Below are 17244 nucleotides of genomic sequence, written 5' to 3'. Positions count from 1 at the left end.
ACATGGCATCTCATAGCTGTCTATAAGCCCAGTTCTAGCGGACCCAACACCTTCACACAGACATACATGCAGGTAAAACATCAATTTAAATTTTTTTAAAAATTTGAAAAATAAACATTAAAAAAAAAAAAAAAAAAAAAAAAGAGCCAGGTAGTGTTGTATGTTTAATCCCAGCATTCGGGAGCCAGAGGCAGGCGGATCTCTGTGAGTTTAGGACAGCCTGGTCTACCAAGCAAGTTCCAGGACAGCCAGGGCTACAAAGAGAAGCCCTATCTTGAAAAACTAAAAATAAATAAATAGCCTGTGGTTATGAAAAACAAAAAAAGAACAGTAAGTAACAACTTTTTACTTAAGTGGTTTTTAAAAATGATCAATGCAACCTTGTTTTCCATTGCTGGTGATTGAGCCCAGGGCCGAGTGCATGTAGGGTGAGTGCTCTGCCACCAAGCTCTATCTGTAAGCTATCTTGTGGGGACACCAGCTGTTAGAGGTAATAGTATTCTGGTTACTACTCAGCCTGCTCCCCTCCTACAGTATACTCAATAAACTGTTCTTCCTGATTTTAAAAAGGAATGATAGTCATGAATTTAAAGCATTGAGGACAATGCTTATCTGTGACTAGTAAACAGACCAATAGTGGATGCAACGTGAAGCTGCCCATATCCTTCAATGTACAATTGATTCAGGCAAGTTATCAGTGGATGCTGAAATCCATCTGATGGAAAGCCGCTGAGCAACAGCATTTTTGCATGATTGAAGTTTCATCTTTCTCATTACTTAATTGCAGAGGAAACAGGTACTTTTACAGTGCTGGGACCTGACAAAGATCGTCCTAACCACATGGTCAGATCCGCCATCACAGTGAAATAAGCTGACAGCATGCACTGGATGTAATGTTCAAAGCATCACCTTGAGAATAATCTGATAATCTTGCCCCTCAGAAAAGTTTAACCTAAATCTGATGATGAGGAAATAGACACAAAAAGAAGCATTCTACGTGATAGCTCATCTAGAGTCTCCAGAGATGTCAGTGTCCGAGTAAAACCCGGGCATTGTGAGGGAATGGAAGGGACACACCAAGCTCAGGACCTGGTCATTGGATCCTAATCAAGCAAATTCAGTTGCAAAGGACGTGTTGAGGATAATTAAAGTGTGAATGTGGGGTGCATATTAAACATGATGCCAAGAACCAGTGCTGCAGTTGTCAGGGCACAGCAGTCTGAGGTCTGTCCTTAGTCTCCGAGATACATGGAGTAATTTTGGAGGACTCTAAAATGTGTGAAATGAAGCAAAGATGGCAAAACATTAAATATAAATAATTGAACAATTTAAGTGAAGAGTAGTAAGTACTTGTGTACTTGTACTTTTTTCAGAAGGATCAGGGTTTTTCAAAGAAATTGGTGGTGGTGGGAGGAAATGGGAATGGGAGACGGTTGGATCTGTAAGGTCAGTTAAGGATTACAAAGAAGTGGACATAACACTTGATCACAGGGCTTGGCTTTGTTTGGATGAGGCTGTACTGTAGGATGTCGTTCTGATTGGAGGGTGGCCTGGGGTTTGGTTTGGTTTGGGGTTTTATATGTATATTTTATATATTATGCCTAAAGCATAGGATTCTTGAAATTGAAGGTATGAGGAGAAATATTAATAATGACAAGGTTCAGGTTATAACACAGAGTGTTGGTTGCTGTGGTAGGGCAAAGGGCAAGATCACAGGAAGAGAAATAAAAATAAAGGGAGCAGGAATGCCATTATATACATTAACAAGGAGTAATGGGGAGAGGGGGGGTAGGGGAGACCATCAGTAAGTGCCTGGAAAACTTTAAATAAGAAGTTTTTATTAGATCTAGAAATTATAAGAAGTTTTACAGAAAGGAGTTTCATCATAATTTTTGTATGAATATAAGCTTATATTGGGTAAAAGCTAAAACAGCTGTTCTTAAGCAAAATTATTAAATAGTGAGCGAGAGACTCATACAGAGGTAGAAAGGCTTGTGTGTGTGTGTTACTAAATGATTTAATGTGGGATAAAATAGAGTAAAACTGGGGAGCAATAATTAGGTTTAGTTTGGGGAAGAAGTAGAAGATTCACTTTTATCCTAAGTGTGTAAAATTATTTAAACTTTTCTCTGTACGTATGTATTTCTTATTGGGGGTAGGGTCTTACTATATATCCCTGGTTGTCCTTGAACTACACGTAAGCCAGGCATGGTAGCAAACACCTTTGTTCCCAGTACTCAGGAGGCAAAGGCAGGTGGCTCTCCCGGCTTTTATGTATATTATTTTTAAAGGTTTCTGTCGTGGCACATGCCTTTGGTCCTAGCAAATCATACATTTGCTGATAATATATCATAAATTTATTTTTAGATAATTCTTTTGACATGCATATAATTTTACTATTACTAAAGTTGAGAAGGCAAATGTACATAATAATAAAATGTCCTTGTTTATTTTTACATAAAAAAATAAATCTTGCCAAAATATTTGATACTTGAGAATACAGCATCTTCTGTATTTTTCAGAGTTAATCAATATTTTCGATTTTTTTTTATAATCCTCAATTCTGAAAATACCACTTCACATAAATTCATAATACGAAATGGCAGCTGTTCAGGGCCATTTAGAAATTATTGGAAATGTTATTCTAATTCTGAGCCAAAATTCATGTAACAATTTTTGTTTGTTTCTTTTGAGACAGGACTTCTCTGTGTAACTCTAGCTGTCCTGGAACTCACTCTGTAGACCAGGCTGGCCTTGAATTCAGAGATCTGTCTGCCTCTGCTTCCTGAGTGCTGTCATTAAAGGCGTGTGCAGCCTCCCAACCACAGCAATTTTTTAAGTCAGCCATCATCACAGAAGACAACTCAAGGACATGATAACTTGTTGTTTACATGCTGTGGAGAGTAGCAAATAGGAAAATTGGTGATTACATCTGTTTTTATAAGTAAAGCATTTTTTTTCCCTCAGAGCAGACTTTGTATAGTAAAGACCCTGCGCTTCCTAACATAGAGTTAATCTTTGAATCTGAGCTGAGGTGTTACAGGCAGCATTCACTGGCGTTGTAAGGAGTGATGGCATGCGGTGTGAAGTGTGTGTTGTGTGTGAACCAAGAGAACCGAGACTGCATTAAAGCTGTGCAGAGCAGTGTGGGCGAGGTGGGACTGCAGAAAAACCTCGGACGCATTCTGTGTTGGATGATGAATTGGGTTTGGTTTCTTCCAAGTTCACAAACTTTTTACTACTGTAGTCATTTTCTTTTCTCAGTTATTTACTCAATTTTGTGCAGACTCCCTTCCTTCTTTATTCAAGTCCTATAACTCACAGTTTAAGAGATTGGATGCTGGGCTGGAGAGGTGGCTCAGAGGCTTCGGAGTGTGTACTGCTCTTGCAGAAGACCTATGCCCATGCCGGGCACCGCACGGTTGCTGTAAACTCCAAGGGCACACACACAACAAAATCTAATCCAAGAAAAAGACATTGAGAGCTGGGCGGTGGTGGCGCACACTTTTAATCCCAGCACTGGGGAGGCTACGGCAGGAGGATCTCTGTGAGTTCGAGGCCAGCCTGGTCTACAGACCAAGATCCAGGATAGGCACCAGGTTGTTATTTCTTTACAGAGAATCATTCCTGGAATTTAGGACAGCTAGTAGATTCTGATGAGAGGGATAGTTTATGAAGCTGATTTTTAACCCCCCAGGCTTTCCAGATATCATCTCCTGAGGGAGATAGAGTTCTACAGAGCAGTTCTGAGCCAAGCATTGTATTGAAAAGGGATGTTGTATCTGCTCATCTCCAGTTACAAAAAGAACTGTTTTTCTGTTGCAGTGTTCCCAGGATCCCGTGGGCCTTCTCCATGACTGAAGTGTGTGGCATGATCCTGTGCTACATTTGGATCCTCGTTCTTCTTCTTCACAAGCACAGGTAGTCCCGATTCCTAAATACTGAAAGTATCTGACTCTCATGTCGGGTTGTCAAACCTGGTCCTGCCTCTGTGTTGCCCTGGAAGATTTCCTCTGCTCAGTGTGACATAGCTTTCCACAAAGGAAAATTGAGGCCTTAGTTAAGGAAGGTCGTAAGACCAATAAACTTAGTAGTATTGTGAATGTATTTTATAGGGAAAAGTAGTCAGCCTGGGGCCAATCCTTGCTAGTTTAGCCCCCTTATCCTCCCTCCTCTTTCCCCTCCTCCCTCTCCCTCTTTTTACTGCCTCTTCCTTCTCTTTCTTTTCTTCCTCTCCCTCTATTTCTCCTTTCTTCTTCTGCAGAAACAAACTAGAAATACCATTTCTATAGAAACCTAGAAATGCTTCCAAAGCTAGTGTTGGTTAAGTGTTTGATTGGAGGAAAAAAAGCCCATTAAACAAGGTTGTCCTGCATGCTCTGCACATCTGAGAAAGTGAAGCTGCTAAATGGGAGCGAGCTTCTTGACCCTTGCACTGAGAAATACCCAGGGAAAACTTTTTAAAAATGATAAATGAAAACAGCAGCTCGGTGGTGTGGCACACACCTTTAGTCCTAGCACTTGGGAGGTAGAGGAGGTGGATCTCTGTGAGGCCAGCCTGGTCTATAGAGCGGGTTCCAGGACAGCCAGGGCTGTTACACAGGAAACCCTGTCTTGAAAAACCAAAATAGATAAATAAATAGAATAAATAAATACAGCAAGAAAGGCATAAGTATGGGAAGACCCCTTTTCTACATTAGTGAGTCTTGCTAGATGTCAAAAAAAGGGGGTGGGGTGGGAATAAGGCTTAGTGATGAAGAGAACATTAAAGACTGTCTGTGGTTAGCTGCTGCCCATTGTTTTTAGAACCCTGAAGAGGAATGACTGGGTGTCTTGCAATTGGGGACCTCTTTCCTCACAAGGAAGTCTGTGGTCGCCACATGCATCCTGAGCTGTGGTTATTTTGGTCCTTTGAAGGTGAAAAGAAAGGTTGATGACGGCTATCTTTGCCACATTTCTCACTGTGTCCTGTGTGTACTCCTATTGTAAGAGGAAATGCTTTAAAAGTGTGTGGATCACTGCTCTCTGGTTAACTTTGGCTCACAAGACCCTGTGGACTTGAGTCTATCCACTCTTGAAAATAAGAACAAATTTAATCTTAGAGGAAACCTTGGTAGACTCCGTGAAGTGTAGTAGTGACCAGGTAAATCCAAGTAGTAGGGTTTCCTTAAAGTAGATAAATCCAGGAGGCGATGTTTACTTAGTCCAAGAAGCTATTTCTCAAATGTTGTCATCTTTGTATCCCTGATTGCAGTCCTCTGAAAGGTTGTTGAAATGCAGGTTCCTAAGCTCCATCCAGATGTGCACACTAAAGATTAAAACAAACCTTGCCTCATGTTCGGTACTACTCTTGAGAGAAAGTCTCCAAACTCTTAGTCTGTTTAGATTTAGGGCATTTAAAGAAATAAAGGAACAAATGATAGCACAGTTTATAATTACTCAAGTTATGCTTATTCAGAGTTTCTGTTTTAGATATACTTGAATATAAAACTTCGTGTTATTTTCACAGCTTAAATTTAAGTTAGGGACAACTTAGAGTAACTTCAGATAGTAATTTCTTGTGAGCTGTTGTTGTGCTGTTAATGAGCAACAGTAGAATCTCAAGTGACCGAGTAACTCCTATAAACAACTTCAGGGCTGGCAAGGTGACTTGTGACAGAAGCACTTGCTGCTCTCTCTCCATGGCTCTGGAGTTCAGTTCTCTCTGCCCATGCTGAACGGCGGGCGTGCTCTCCACTGCCTGTAACTCCAGTCCAGGCAGTCCACACCTCGGCCTCCAAAGATGCCTGCACTTCAGTGCACACACCCACAGGCAAACACGCATACCTACACGTAATTGAAAACAATCAAAAGTAAACCTTAAAGGTTTTGAATAAATTGTAAGTAATAGTACTAATATTAAGCTTCCCAGTATTGCTTCTATCTTGAAAACTTCACTTTTAGATGGGTGGTGGTAGCACATGCCTTTAATCCCAGCACTTAGGAGGCAGAGGCAGGCGGATCTCAGGCCAGCCTAGTCTACAGAGCGAGTTCCAGGACAGCAAAGGCTACACAGAGAAACCCTGGCTTGAAAAACAAACAGAAAGAAACTCCTCCACTTTTGTAGGGTCATATTTTACCACCAAAAGAATGCTCTTTCAGATCCACACTAGTTGCATGCAGCTATTGTAATTTCGATTAATTAATATTAGATTCAGATCTTACTTACATGAGCCTCATTTTAGGTGCTCAAGAGCCAATTGTATTTAGCTGGCTACATGGCATATAGAACATCCCCATCACTGCAGAACTCTAGTGGGTTATGTTAGTCATGTTAGATGGTCTTCTAAAATTCCTCTCCTCCAAATTAAAATGTAATGACACATCCATAATGAAACCCATTGTTTTGTATGCAGGTATAATAAAACCACATATACATATACACATCCCAAGTGCTTTATAGAAGTGCAATTTAAATATAATAAGTTTTTCTACCTTTAAGTTTACAGGTCTGCATTTAGTAAACAACCCATGAGCAAACACTGCCGCAGTCTGTGTTTAGAACACCATCTGAACGTTCCCTCTTGTCTTTTCCTTATTAATTCCAGTCCCCGCCCCGGCCCCAGGGAAACACTGACCCATTTGTCTCTATGGTTTCCTTTCAATACAGAGCTTCTAAGTGGGAGGAAGGTTTCTGTCCTCCGTAAAGACGAGTGGTTTCCCCCTGCTTTCTCTCCAGGAGAGTTTGGGCAGTCTCTGATTTCTGCTTGATCACTGTTCACAGGTCGATCCTCCTGCGCAGGCTCTGTAGTCTGATGGGCACCGTCTTCCTGCTCCGCTGCTTCACCATGTTTGTGACCTCCCTCTCGGTGCCGGGACAGCACCTGCAGTGTACTGGAAAGGTAGCCGCCACCGTCGAGTCTTCTTGATTGTTCTTCTGCATTAATACACAGTGTGGGCAGGAAGGCAGAGACTGGGCTTCCGGATTAAAATGTGCTTTTTCGTAGTTGCAGGATCAGCAGTCAACTTAACAGAAATAACTGGGTTAAGGAACCTTAAGCTAGATTTATCTCCCTGTGAGTCCATCATGGATATTAGTTCCGTGTTATGAGACTATGGAAAAAAATTATTCTGACTGTCTTTTTCTGCTACGTTTCCCTTTCTCACTACACTCAGCATCTGTTTTATAGTGTTTTTATTAGTGTATATTAATTATGTGCCCTAAAGGGTTTCATTATCACACCCTCATACATGTTCAAAATGCATTTGGATCACATCACCCTTGATACACTTAGGTCTTCATATGGTGTGCTCTGGTCCCTTATTGCTTTCATCAGCCCTTTTCTTTAAACAGTTTAAGCATTTTCCAATTAAAACTAACCCAGTACTCTGTAAACTTTCTAGGATATATGAAATATTGATGGGTTTTTTTTCTCTCGGTTTTGGTGTGTACTTTATAACTTCCTGTTTTGCTGTATTGTTGATATATCCTTTTCTGGTTAAATAGAGAAGACAAATTATGCTGATAAGGAACAAAAAAATAGGTTATAAACTGTCATTTTTATTCTAAGATCTAGGGTAAGATCTCTCTCTCTTTTTTTTTTTTTGTTTTTGTTTTTGTTTGTGTTTTTCGAGACAAGGTTTCTCTGTGTAGCTTTGCGCCTTTTCCTGGAACTCACTTGGTAGCCCATAAGATCTCTTTTTTAAATATAAGCTCAGTGATAGAGTAACTACCTAGTGTATACAGGGTCCTGGGGTTCAGTCCCTAGTACTCACCTTCCCACACACACACTAATTAATTTTAAAAAAAATCAATAAAATAAATTTTAAAAGTTGAGGATCTCAACTGGGTATAGTTACACATGCCTTTAATCCCAGCACTTGGGAGGCAGAGGCAGGTGAATCTCTGTGAGTTTGAAGCCAGCCTGATCTACAAACTGAGTTCCAGGACAGCCAAAGCTATGGAGGAAGATCTCATCTAAAAGAAACAAAAACAAAAGTTGAAGGTATCACATGTCCTTGATACACAAAATTGTGAATGGTTAAATTTGGGCAAAAAAATTATTAACCTACTTTTCAGACAGGAGACTTGGTGGCTACATTAACACTTTTTTTTTTTTTATTGTTTGTTTGTTTGATTGATTGATTTTTGGTTTTCTGAGACAGGGTTTCTCTGTGTAGTTTTGGTGCCTGTCCCGGAACTTGCTCTGTAGACCAGGCTGACCTCGAACTCACAGAGATCCGCCTGCCTCTGCCTCCCGAGTGCTGGGATTAAAGGTGTGTGCCACCACTGCCGCCTGGGCCCTTGTTGATATTTTAATGTTGTTTGTAAAACAAAATTCGGTGCCATTACTTCTCCAGCAGTGGTGGAAACAGCTGACACGTCAGTTGGGGAAGGAAGATTAAGCAGATGAAGAGCTAAAACTGCTGCCCTTGAGGTGAAGGGCAGCAAAGTTCTCCAGGTATTAGGCATGTGAGACTGAGCACTGAGAAAGGCCCAGTGCAATTTCAGACTTCTCAAAAGCAAACATTTTTTAAGGTTAAAAACTGTTGGGGAGTTTTGTGTTTTTTAATATAGAAAAAACATTTCTTTTTCTTTTTCCTTTTTTTGAGGCAGGGTTTCTCTGTGTAGCCCTGGCTGTCCTGGAACTCACCAGGCTGGCCTCAAACTCAGAGAGATCTGTCTGCCTCTACCTCCCAAGTGCTGTGCCACCATCACCTGGCAGAAAAACATCTTTTTATTACAAAATTGTACGTGTTTCTTGTAAGAACTGAAATTATATATAAATGTATGTAAAAGCAGAAGCTCACATAGAACCCTTTATCCCAACCTGGAAGTATAACTGTTAACAGTTGTGTCTACTTGAACAGACCTGGTTTGGAGTTTCTTCTTTCTCTCCTTCCCTTGGAGGCAGAGTCTCACGATGCAGCTCTGGATGGCCAAGAACTCATTCTGTAAATCAGACTGGCCTGGAACTCACAGACATCCTCCTGCCTCTGCCTCACAGCTGCTAGGATTAAAGTTGTTAGGTACCTCCAGCAGCAGAAATCATTTTAAGTAGAGTTTTGATTTACTCTGATAAGACATTGGTGAACGTCCTTCAGCTGAAGGACGTATTGCGGAGGCGGGTCTGTAACTAGGTTTAAGGTACTGGTACATCATTTACTTCTTTCTCGTGTGTATCTTTGAGGCCGAGATGGGTGTCAGATTCTCTTCTTGATCAGTCTCCACCTTATTTATTGAGGTAGGGTCTCGGATGAACCTGGACCCACCAGTTCAGCTAGCATGCCAGCTCCTGGGGATTTCCTCTCTCCAGCTTTCATGCTGTATTACAAGTGGGCTGTTATATCCAACTAGCCTTTGGCATTTTTTCTTGGCATGGGTTTTAGGGATCTGAACTCAAGGCACATTTGCATAGAAGCACTTTACCCATCTCCCCAGTCTCGTTAATTAATTTTTTTGTAAAGAGTACGTAGCCAGGTGGTGGTGGCTCACACCTTTAATCCCAGCACTTGGGAGGCAGAGGCAGGTGGATCTCTGAGTTGGGGGCCAGCCTGGTCTACAGAGTGAGTTCCAGGACAGCCAGAGCTGATACACAGAGAAACCCTGTCTCAGAAAACAAAAAACTAAAACCAAAACAAACAAACAAACAAAATCATAGTTATAGTCACCCGTTTAAAAAGTTCATCCTTTTGCCGGGCGGTGGTGGCGCACGCCTTTGATCCCAGCACTCGGGAGGCAGAGCCAGGTGGATCTCTGTGAGTTCGAGGCCAGCCTGGGCTACCAAGTGAGTCCCAGGAAAGGCGCAAAGCTACACAGAGAAACCCTGTCTCGAAAACCAAAAGAAAAAAAAATAAAAAGTTCATCCTTTTAATTGCTGTGTGGTATTCCATTGTAAGATTCCCCATCCCCCAGATTATAAATGATGTAAATTTTACTTGTTTCCAAGATATTTTAAACAGTAAGTATTTTTTTTTATTTATTTATTTTGGTTTTTTGAGACGGTATCTCTGTGTGGCACTGGCCATTCTGGAGCTCGATCTGTAGACCAGGCTAGCCTTGAACTCAGAACTCAGAGATTGACCTGCCTTTGCCTCCTGAGTGCAATGATTAAAGGTATGTGCCACCACCACCCGGCTCATAGTAAATGTTCCTAAACATTAGAGCTTTTCTTTTTGTCTTGTGAAGGAACCTTGAACCCAAGGCCTTGCACATGCTAGGCAAGCACTGTTTACCTCTGAGCTGTGTCCTCAGTTGTACTTACCTCTGAATTTTTGGAAATAGAATTATATTATTAAGGACAGGTACATTAAATTGTGATACATATCCCTAAAATGCTGGCTTAAAAAAATCCAGGATGGTATTTTAGATAGAGGTACACTTTGTAACTTTGTTCTTTTTAAGTAATCTTTCTTTCTGAAGAGTGGCAATGAACATTATCCACGTGTGCTTTTGGTCTCCAGACATCACTCAAAAATATCTATCAAAGACATTGTAAATTTAGGGTGTGTGTGTGTGTGTGTGTGTGTGTGTGTGTGTGTGTGTGTGTGTGTGCTTATGCACATGCAAGTGCAGGCATACATATACCACAGCATGAATGTGTGGTTCAGAGGACAGAGAACCAATTCTCTCTTGCCACTTTGTGAGACCTAGTAATTGAACTTCAGTTATTGGGCCTGCACAGGAGTGCCTCTACCCACTGAACCATCTTGCCAGACTCACTCAGGCCTTTAGTTAATAAAGAAAAAAAAAACAATGAAAAAAATCATCAGGAGTCAGGCATGGCAATTCATGCCTATAATCCCAGCACTCAGGAGGCTTTGGCAACAGATTGGCAAATTTGAGGACAGCTGGACCACATTGTGCAGCAGCAGTTTTCAACCTATAGGTCATGACCCCTTTGGGGTCATATATCAGATATCCTGCATATCAGTTGTTTATATTACAATTCGTAACAGTGGCAAAACTACAGTTATGAAGTAGCAATGAAAATAACTTTATGGGGGCTGGAGAGATGGCTCAGCAGCTAAGAGCACTGGCTGTTCTTCCAGAGGTCCAGAGTTCAATTCCCAGCAACCACATGGTGGCTCACAACCATCTGTAATGAGATCTGGTGCCCTTTTCTGACATGCAGGCGTACATGCAGGCAGAACACTGTATACATAATAAATAAATCAATCTTAAAAAAAAAAGAAAAGAAAAATGTCAGATCTCTTAAAAAAAAAAAAAAGAAAGAAAATATCTTTATGGTTGGGGGTCACCACAACATGAGGAACTGTATTAAAGGATGGCAGCATTAGGAGGGTTGAGAACCACTACCATAGTGAGTCCTAAGCCAGCCTGAGATACAAGACCCTGTCTGAAAAAAAGGTGGCCAGAGTGGTGTTTCACGAGCCACAGATCTATAAGCTTCTCTAAAATGTTCCTGGTTACTGCTCTCTGTAATTTCCTTTTAAGCAATTGGTAAAATTGACTTTGCTTTAGAAATTAGATTAGAAAAAAATGACTAGAATCTAATTTAGTTGGCTTAATAACTTGTATAAAACAAGTATACATTTCCTTAGACTGTAGGGTACCACCATGAAGTCAGTGTCGCCATAATATTGACCCCATTCTTTGGCTGTGTGCACAGCTATGTCTTTGTCTTCAAACACTTAATTATTTCATTGATTTATAGCTTAAATTGTTACGAGAGGTTGGTTGATTTGTCTTTTGGTTTTTTTCAAGACGAGGTTTCTCTGTGTATGCCTGGATGTTCTGAAACTTGCTTTGTAGACCAGACTAGCCTTGACAAAGCTGCCTGCCTCAACCTCCTGAGTGCTGGCATTAGAGGTGTGCACTTGCACTACTATGCCTGCTTGAAGGTAATCTTTAAGATTTTTTTTTTTTTTTTTTTTTTTTTTTTTTTTTTTTTTTTTGAGCAGAGGATCAAACCCAAGGCCTTGTGCTTACTAGGCAAGTGCTCTACCACTGAACTAAATCCCCAGCCCCCAAGATTTATTTTTGTAATTATGTGTATGTGTCTGGATACATACACATGTGTGGGTGCCCGCAAAGACCAGAAGGTGTTGGATTTCTTGGAGCTGTTGTTGGGAGCCTTCCTTTATGGGTGCTGGGAACTGATTAGGGTCCTTTGAAAGAACAATACATATTCTTTTGTTTTGTTTGGTTTTTTTGGTTTTTCGAGACAGGGTTTCTCTTTGTGGTTTTGGTGCCTATCCTGGGTCTCATTTTGTAGACCAAGCTGGCCTTGAGATCCACCTGCCTCTGCCTCCCAAGTGCTGCGATTAAATGCTGCAATTAAAGGCGTGTGCTGCCTCCACCCGGCAAAAGAACAGTACATATTCTTAACTGCTGAGCCCACTCCCTAAGATTAGTCAGTGTACCAGTTAAAGAGATTAGTAGTGGTGGAAGACAGAGATTCAGTCATTGTGGCCACTTTGGGAAGAGGATCAGATAGAGGAGTCCAGTGACCCCCTAAATCAGTCTTAGGGTTCTGATAGGAACTTTAGTTTAAATAAGGGGAAAACTGGGGTGAGAGTAAGAAGTACACATAATCAGACCTCGTTGGTCTAAGTGTGGTCTGGTTGGTCTCAGTTCTTGTTATTGCTTGAGGAAATAAGCCAGCTCCATGAGGCGACTGCTCTTGCTTGAGGGTGCTCTCATGATGGGGTGACCTGTCAGTGAGGCTCCAGTGTGACCGCAGATTTAGGACAGGAGGTCTGGAAGGGACACTGGGACAGCTGACAACAAGCATCTCAGTTTCCATCCTTACCTTTCTTTGTACTTGCATTTTAGCCTTGAGGGGAGGTGAAGTAAGTTGAGTAGAAGCCCTGTTAACATGTCTGTGAGCAGAGTTCAGCGTGCGATTCATCCACAGGACGTGAGATGGATGCTCAGTGACGACAGAGGTGCCAGCTTTACCCTGCTCTAGGCCAGAGTTGTGTGATGTAACTGTCACAGCGGTTGTGAGCGTTCCTTGGCAGTAATGACAGGACTGCATTTGACTGAAGGTTGAAATGACTATGAAGATGAAGGGCTGGGCCTTCATCCCTGCCAACAATGCCACTTCATCACCTCGCCCACACTGCTTATTATCAATCATGAGTTGTTGCCATCTCGTTCATGAGAGACAATAACTAATGTTTATGGTCTTCTTTGTATATGAATCTAATCTCCTGAAATTATTTCCATACATGGTTTGACGCAAGGGCAAAAACATTTTCCTCAAAAAGTATGCTAATTGACTAGGAACAAACTGTCATGAAGTTGGGTGTTTCCCCTCTGAAAGTTTGACAAGTTTAGTCTCAATAGATTAACAGAAGAAAAGGTATACAAATTCAGTAATGCCACCAGAGCCGTGTACAAAATAGGAGACTCTGCCACAGTGTTGACATTTATGTCGTGTACAAAGGAATAAGGACATGGGGCTTCCGGAGGCATGGGGGTGGTGATCCAAACCATGGCAAGTTCAGGAGAGGAGGAGCTATTGGTCATGGGGCAGTCGTCATTTTATCCAGACGAGGTTCCCCGGTGGCAGGCAGCATGTGGATACATACCTGTGTCATCTCTGTCTGGGCTGGAGGTGTCAGACCCCTACTCTCTGCTTCCTGCCAAAGGTCTTTCCTATAGAGATCTGGAGATCTCAAAGAACACTTTTGCATTTGTATCTTTTGCTTAATTGACTAATGTAGATAGGTACTTCTTTTATACAAGGAAAGGTTTTTTTTAAAGCTACTACTGAGTGCAGTTCCAGATCCAAAGATATCAAAGGAATGTATTGGACATAGAACAGTTTGCTTTCCTGTGAAGTTTGTTATGTAGATAAGAGAATGTCCTGCCCTTGAAGGGGTTTATCAGGGGACGGCCACTGAAGAGAAGGCTGCATCTTGCACTATAAGAACAAATTAGATATCACACTCCGGTGTGGACAGACCTCTTTATGTCTCAGATGACTTTTCTTTATTAATTAGTTATGTATGGATATTTCCATCCAAATCTGCCCTAAATGCTGCTAATTGCTTTGAAGTATAATGTAGCCTGCCTATTGACCTACATTATTTATAGCAATCTTAAAAGTAGAGCGTCGTGGGCATAACAACCAGCAGCAAAATCCCTTACAGTGAGATCCATAGGCATTTCATTGTGGTAAATTAATGGCTTAAAATCATGGAACCAAGACAGAACTGAGAACATGCCTACTTTTGAAATTTAGCAACACAAAGCTAATTTGCATGTCTTGTCTAGACAGCTTCCTGTTCCTTCTTACCTGTTTTAGTTTGTTTCTTGAAGAATGTATGAGAGATGTAGAATGGGAAAAGATGAAAAGACTGTAGTTACTTGATAATTATTTGAGACTAGCATTACTTGTTCCCTGCCCCTAATTAAGAAAATACCCAGCTGGGCAATGGTAACATACACCTTTGATCCCAGCACTCAGGAGGATCTCTGAGTTCCAGAAATTTGACTTAGAGACCATCCCACAGCAGACTAACCTCAAGCTCACAGAGCCTCTGCCTCTTCAGCATATGTTACATGCCCAGCTTGATAATTTTTCTTTGTTTTTGTTTTTTATTTTAATTTTGGAGACATGGTTTCTCTGTGTGTCTTTGGAGCCTGGCCTGGAACTCGATCTGTAGACCAGGCTGTCCTGAACTCACAGCGATCCACCTGTCTCTGCCTCCCGAGTGCTGGGATTAAAGTTGTGGGCCACCACTGCCCGGCCCAGCTTGATGTTTTCACTTAAAGTAACTCTACTATAAAGGAGTTTGAATTACTGTGATTTCATCTAATTAGTAGCATTTTCTGAGTACAGTCAAGCTTTGGTCACTCTCTGGGCCCACTTGGAATTAATTGGGTTAGACTTTGTTTACCTTTGCCTGGATGCTCTTATTTCTGAATCATTATTCCTCATGAGTTCCCCAAAATGGATTTGGGGAAGCTCTCCACCTCTCTAAGCATTTGAAGAACTAATTCACAGCTTTCTTTATAGATATATGGAAGTGTGTGGGAGAAACTACGCCGGGCGTTTGCCATTTGGAGCGGCTTTGGTATGACCCTGACTGGCGTCCACACTTGTGGAGATTACATGTTCAGTGGCCACACAGTTGTTCTAACCATGCTGAATTTCTTTGTCACAGAGTGTAAGTATGTCTTTAATGCTTCTGTGCATAGCAGACAGCAGGTTGCAGAGGAGGAAGTGGGGAGGGAGGGTGTAAAGTCCTGGGAAGAGCAGGCAACTGGGCTGGGGTTGTAACTCACTTGGAGTGCTTGCCTGCCTGCCATGCATGCAGCCCCAGGTTCATCCTCAGCTACATGTCCAGTTCAAGGCAGCCTGACTACACGAGATAGAGTTGCACAAAAAGGTGGGAGGTAGGTTGGGGAGCAATAGCTTACAGCCTGCCCTGAAAAGCACGTGACTAAGAAGCATCGGAAGAAATGTGTTTTAAATGCCTCTTCTGTCCTTTTCCTAGATACGCCAAGAAGCTGGAATTTCTTGCATACTCTATCCTGGGTTCTCAACCTCTTTGGAATCTTCTTCATCTTGGCGGCCCATGAACATTATTCCATTGATGTGTTTATTGCCTTTTATATCACAACAAGACTCTTTTTGTACTACCATACTCTAGCCAATACCAGAGCCTATCATCAGAGTAGGAGAGCGAGAATTTGGTTTCCTATGTTTTCTTTCTTTGAATGCAATGTTAATGGCACAGTACCTAATGAATATTGTTGGCCATTTTCTAAACCAGCAATAATGAAAAGACTAATTGGATGAAGACTGTATCTCTGTAATGAGTTTGTTGTTAAATATACAGTAGTTACGGAATGAAAACGAATAACTTCGCTTTGTCCCCAGGTTGTCCCTAGATGTGTTGCATTTTGGCTTATATGTTGACAGGTTTCCTGTTCTGAGCAAGACTGTGACTATAAAACTCGAGAAAGAGCAACCAAGACTCCTTAGCTAGCTGTTTGAACGGAGAGTTCAAGGACAGATTTGCTGCCCCTCCTTCACTGTAGGAAGACCCAGTCTGTGGGTGATATCAGGCCCTAACCTGTGCATGTTGAGTGTTTAGCGGCCTCCCGAACTCAAGCACATCAGCTTGGACTGGTTGGTGGATTTGTACTGATTTCCAGCAAGACTCCAGTCAAGAAAGGTTTCTGAAGCTGTTTTCCCTACCAAGTGAGCCTTCTCACTTGTTCACTGAACTAATCTGTGTCTGTCTGGAAAGTGATTGTCTTACTAGTAAGTGTGTTTTACCCTTTGAACCATTGTTAAGAAAAGCGTATTGAACACAGCAGCTTGCATGGAACAAGAAGAGAATGGAAGGGCCATTTGTCAGGTGTCACTGGCCTTCCCACAATGCAAATACGGGGTCGCATTTTCGCCACAGGTGCACTTCCTGTTTTGTTGGAAGCATCGGTGTGAACAAGAGTAAGGATTCGTGGGGGACAGCTGTGTGGGTTCAGACTAGTCAAGTGGTGTCGCTTTAGTGCCGGGAGCATCCGGAGGACGTTTGTGTTGTAACCGTTAGTTAGGCAGGTGGCAGCCCAGCCGAATGCTTTTTAATGATGGGATTTAGTGAGACAAGTAAGAGTGTTTTACCAGACGTTAACGTTCTTATGTCAGTAAATAAGTAAATGTGCATGCAAAGAATTCTTTCCTTGTGGAAAAAAAAATCTACAGGTTGTAGGCATAGTGTTAACTCTTTGGGGTTTCTTGTTTTGTTTTCCTGAAATTTCTCATTCTTGACCGTTGAAAGTAAATAGTCTGAGGCATACTTGGACACAAAAAGCTTGTTGCTTTTTATTTTAAAAAATAATTGTGTACATACATTCTTTCTATAGGCCTAATTTGCAGTCAAGAACTAAAATAAATGAGCTGCTGTTTACATTAGAAAATTACCTTCAGTAATTAATTTCCCTCTCTACCATTTGTCACTTTATTTTTGACTTTAGCCTGCTTGTAGAGTTGGAAATTGACCTTGAGTTTAAACAAGTGGAATACTAGTGTAGTGTAATTGTGTAGTTTCTACATTCCATGTTAATACAAGGACTTTGAGGAGAATGCTGTAGGCATCCTGAGGTCACAGTCAGACCCCAGCAGATGCTCATGTTCCTTCTCTGTTTGAGTGAAATCTCCATTATTGCAGTTGGAGTCATAGTCCCACCCTCCCCGAAGCTACCTGGGTGAATTAGGAGAGAGGGGATGATGTTAGGCAAGCGGGTTTCAGCCTGCTAGAAACATCACTCATATATCACTT

At 41.6% G+C, this 17244-nt stretch overlaps 1 protein-coding gene across 2 annotated transcripts in view; it reads left to right on the top strand.

Annotated features, from left to right (window-relative positions):
* The window catches only part of Samd8 (sterile alpha motif domain containing 8), a 48819-nt gene extending 32292 nt beyond the window's left edge, over positions 1 to 16527 (top strand). For both annotated transcript variants that reach the window (XM_028879780.2, XM_028879781.2), the window contains exons 3-6: positions 3826 to 3921; positions 6764 to 6881; positions 14973 to 15123; positions 15454 to 16527. In XM_028879780.2, the coding sequence (XP_028735613.1) occupies positions 3826 to 3921; positions 6764 to 6881; positions 14973 to 15123; positions 15454 to 15758 (670 nt within the window). In that variant the 3' untranslated portion in view covers positions 15759 to 16527. The remainder of the gene's footprint in view (positions 1 to 3825; positions 3922 to 6763; positions 6882 to 14972; positions 15124 to 15453) is intronic.
* The last annotated feature ends 717 nt before the right edge of the window (positions 16528 to 17244 follow it).

This window comes from Peromyscus leucopus, chromosome 9 (genome assembly GCF_004664715.2).
Source record: "Peromyscus leucopus breed LL Stock chromosome 9, UCI_PerLeu_2.1, whole genome shotgun sequence".
NCBI lineage: Eukaryota > Metazoa > Chordata > Mammalia > Rodentia > Cricetidae > Peromyscus > Peromyscus leucopus.
Note: the sequence above shows the minus strand (reverse complement) of the source record. Positions and strands in the feature narration are given on the sequence as shown.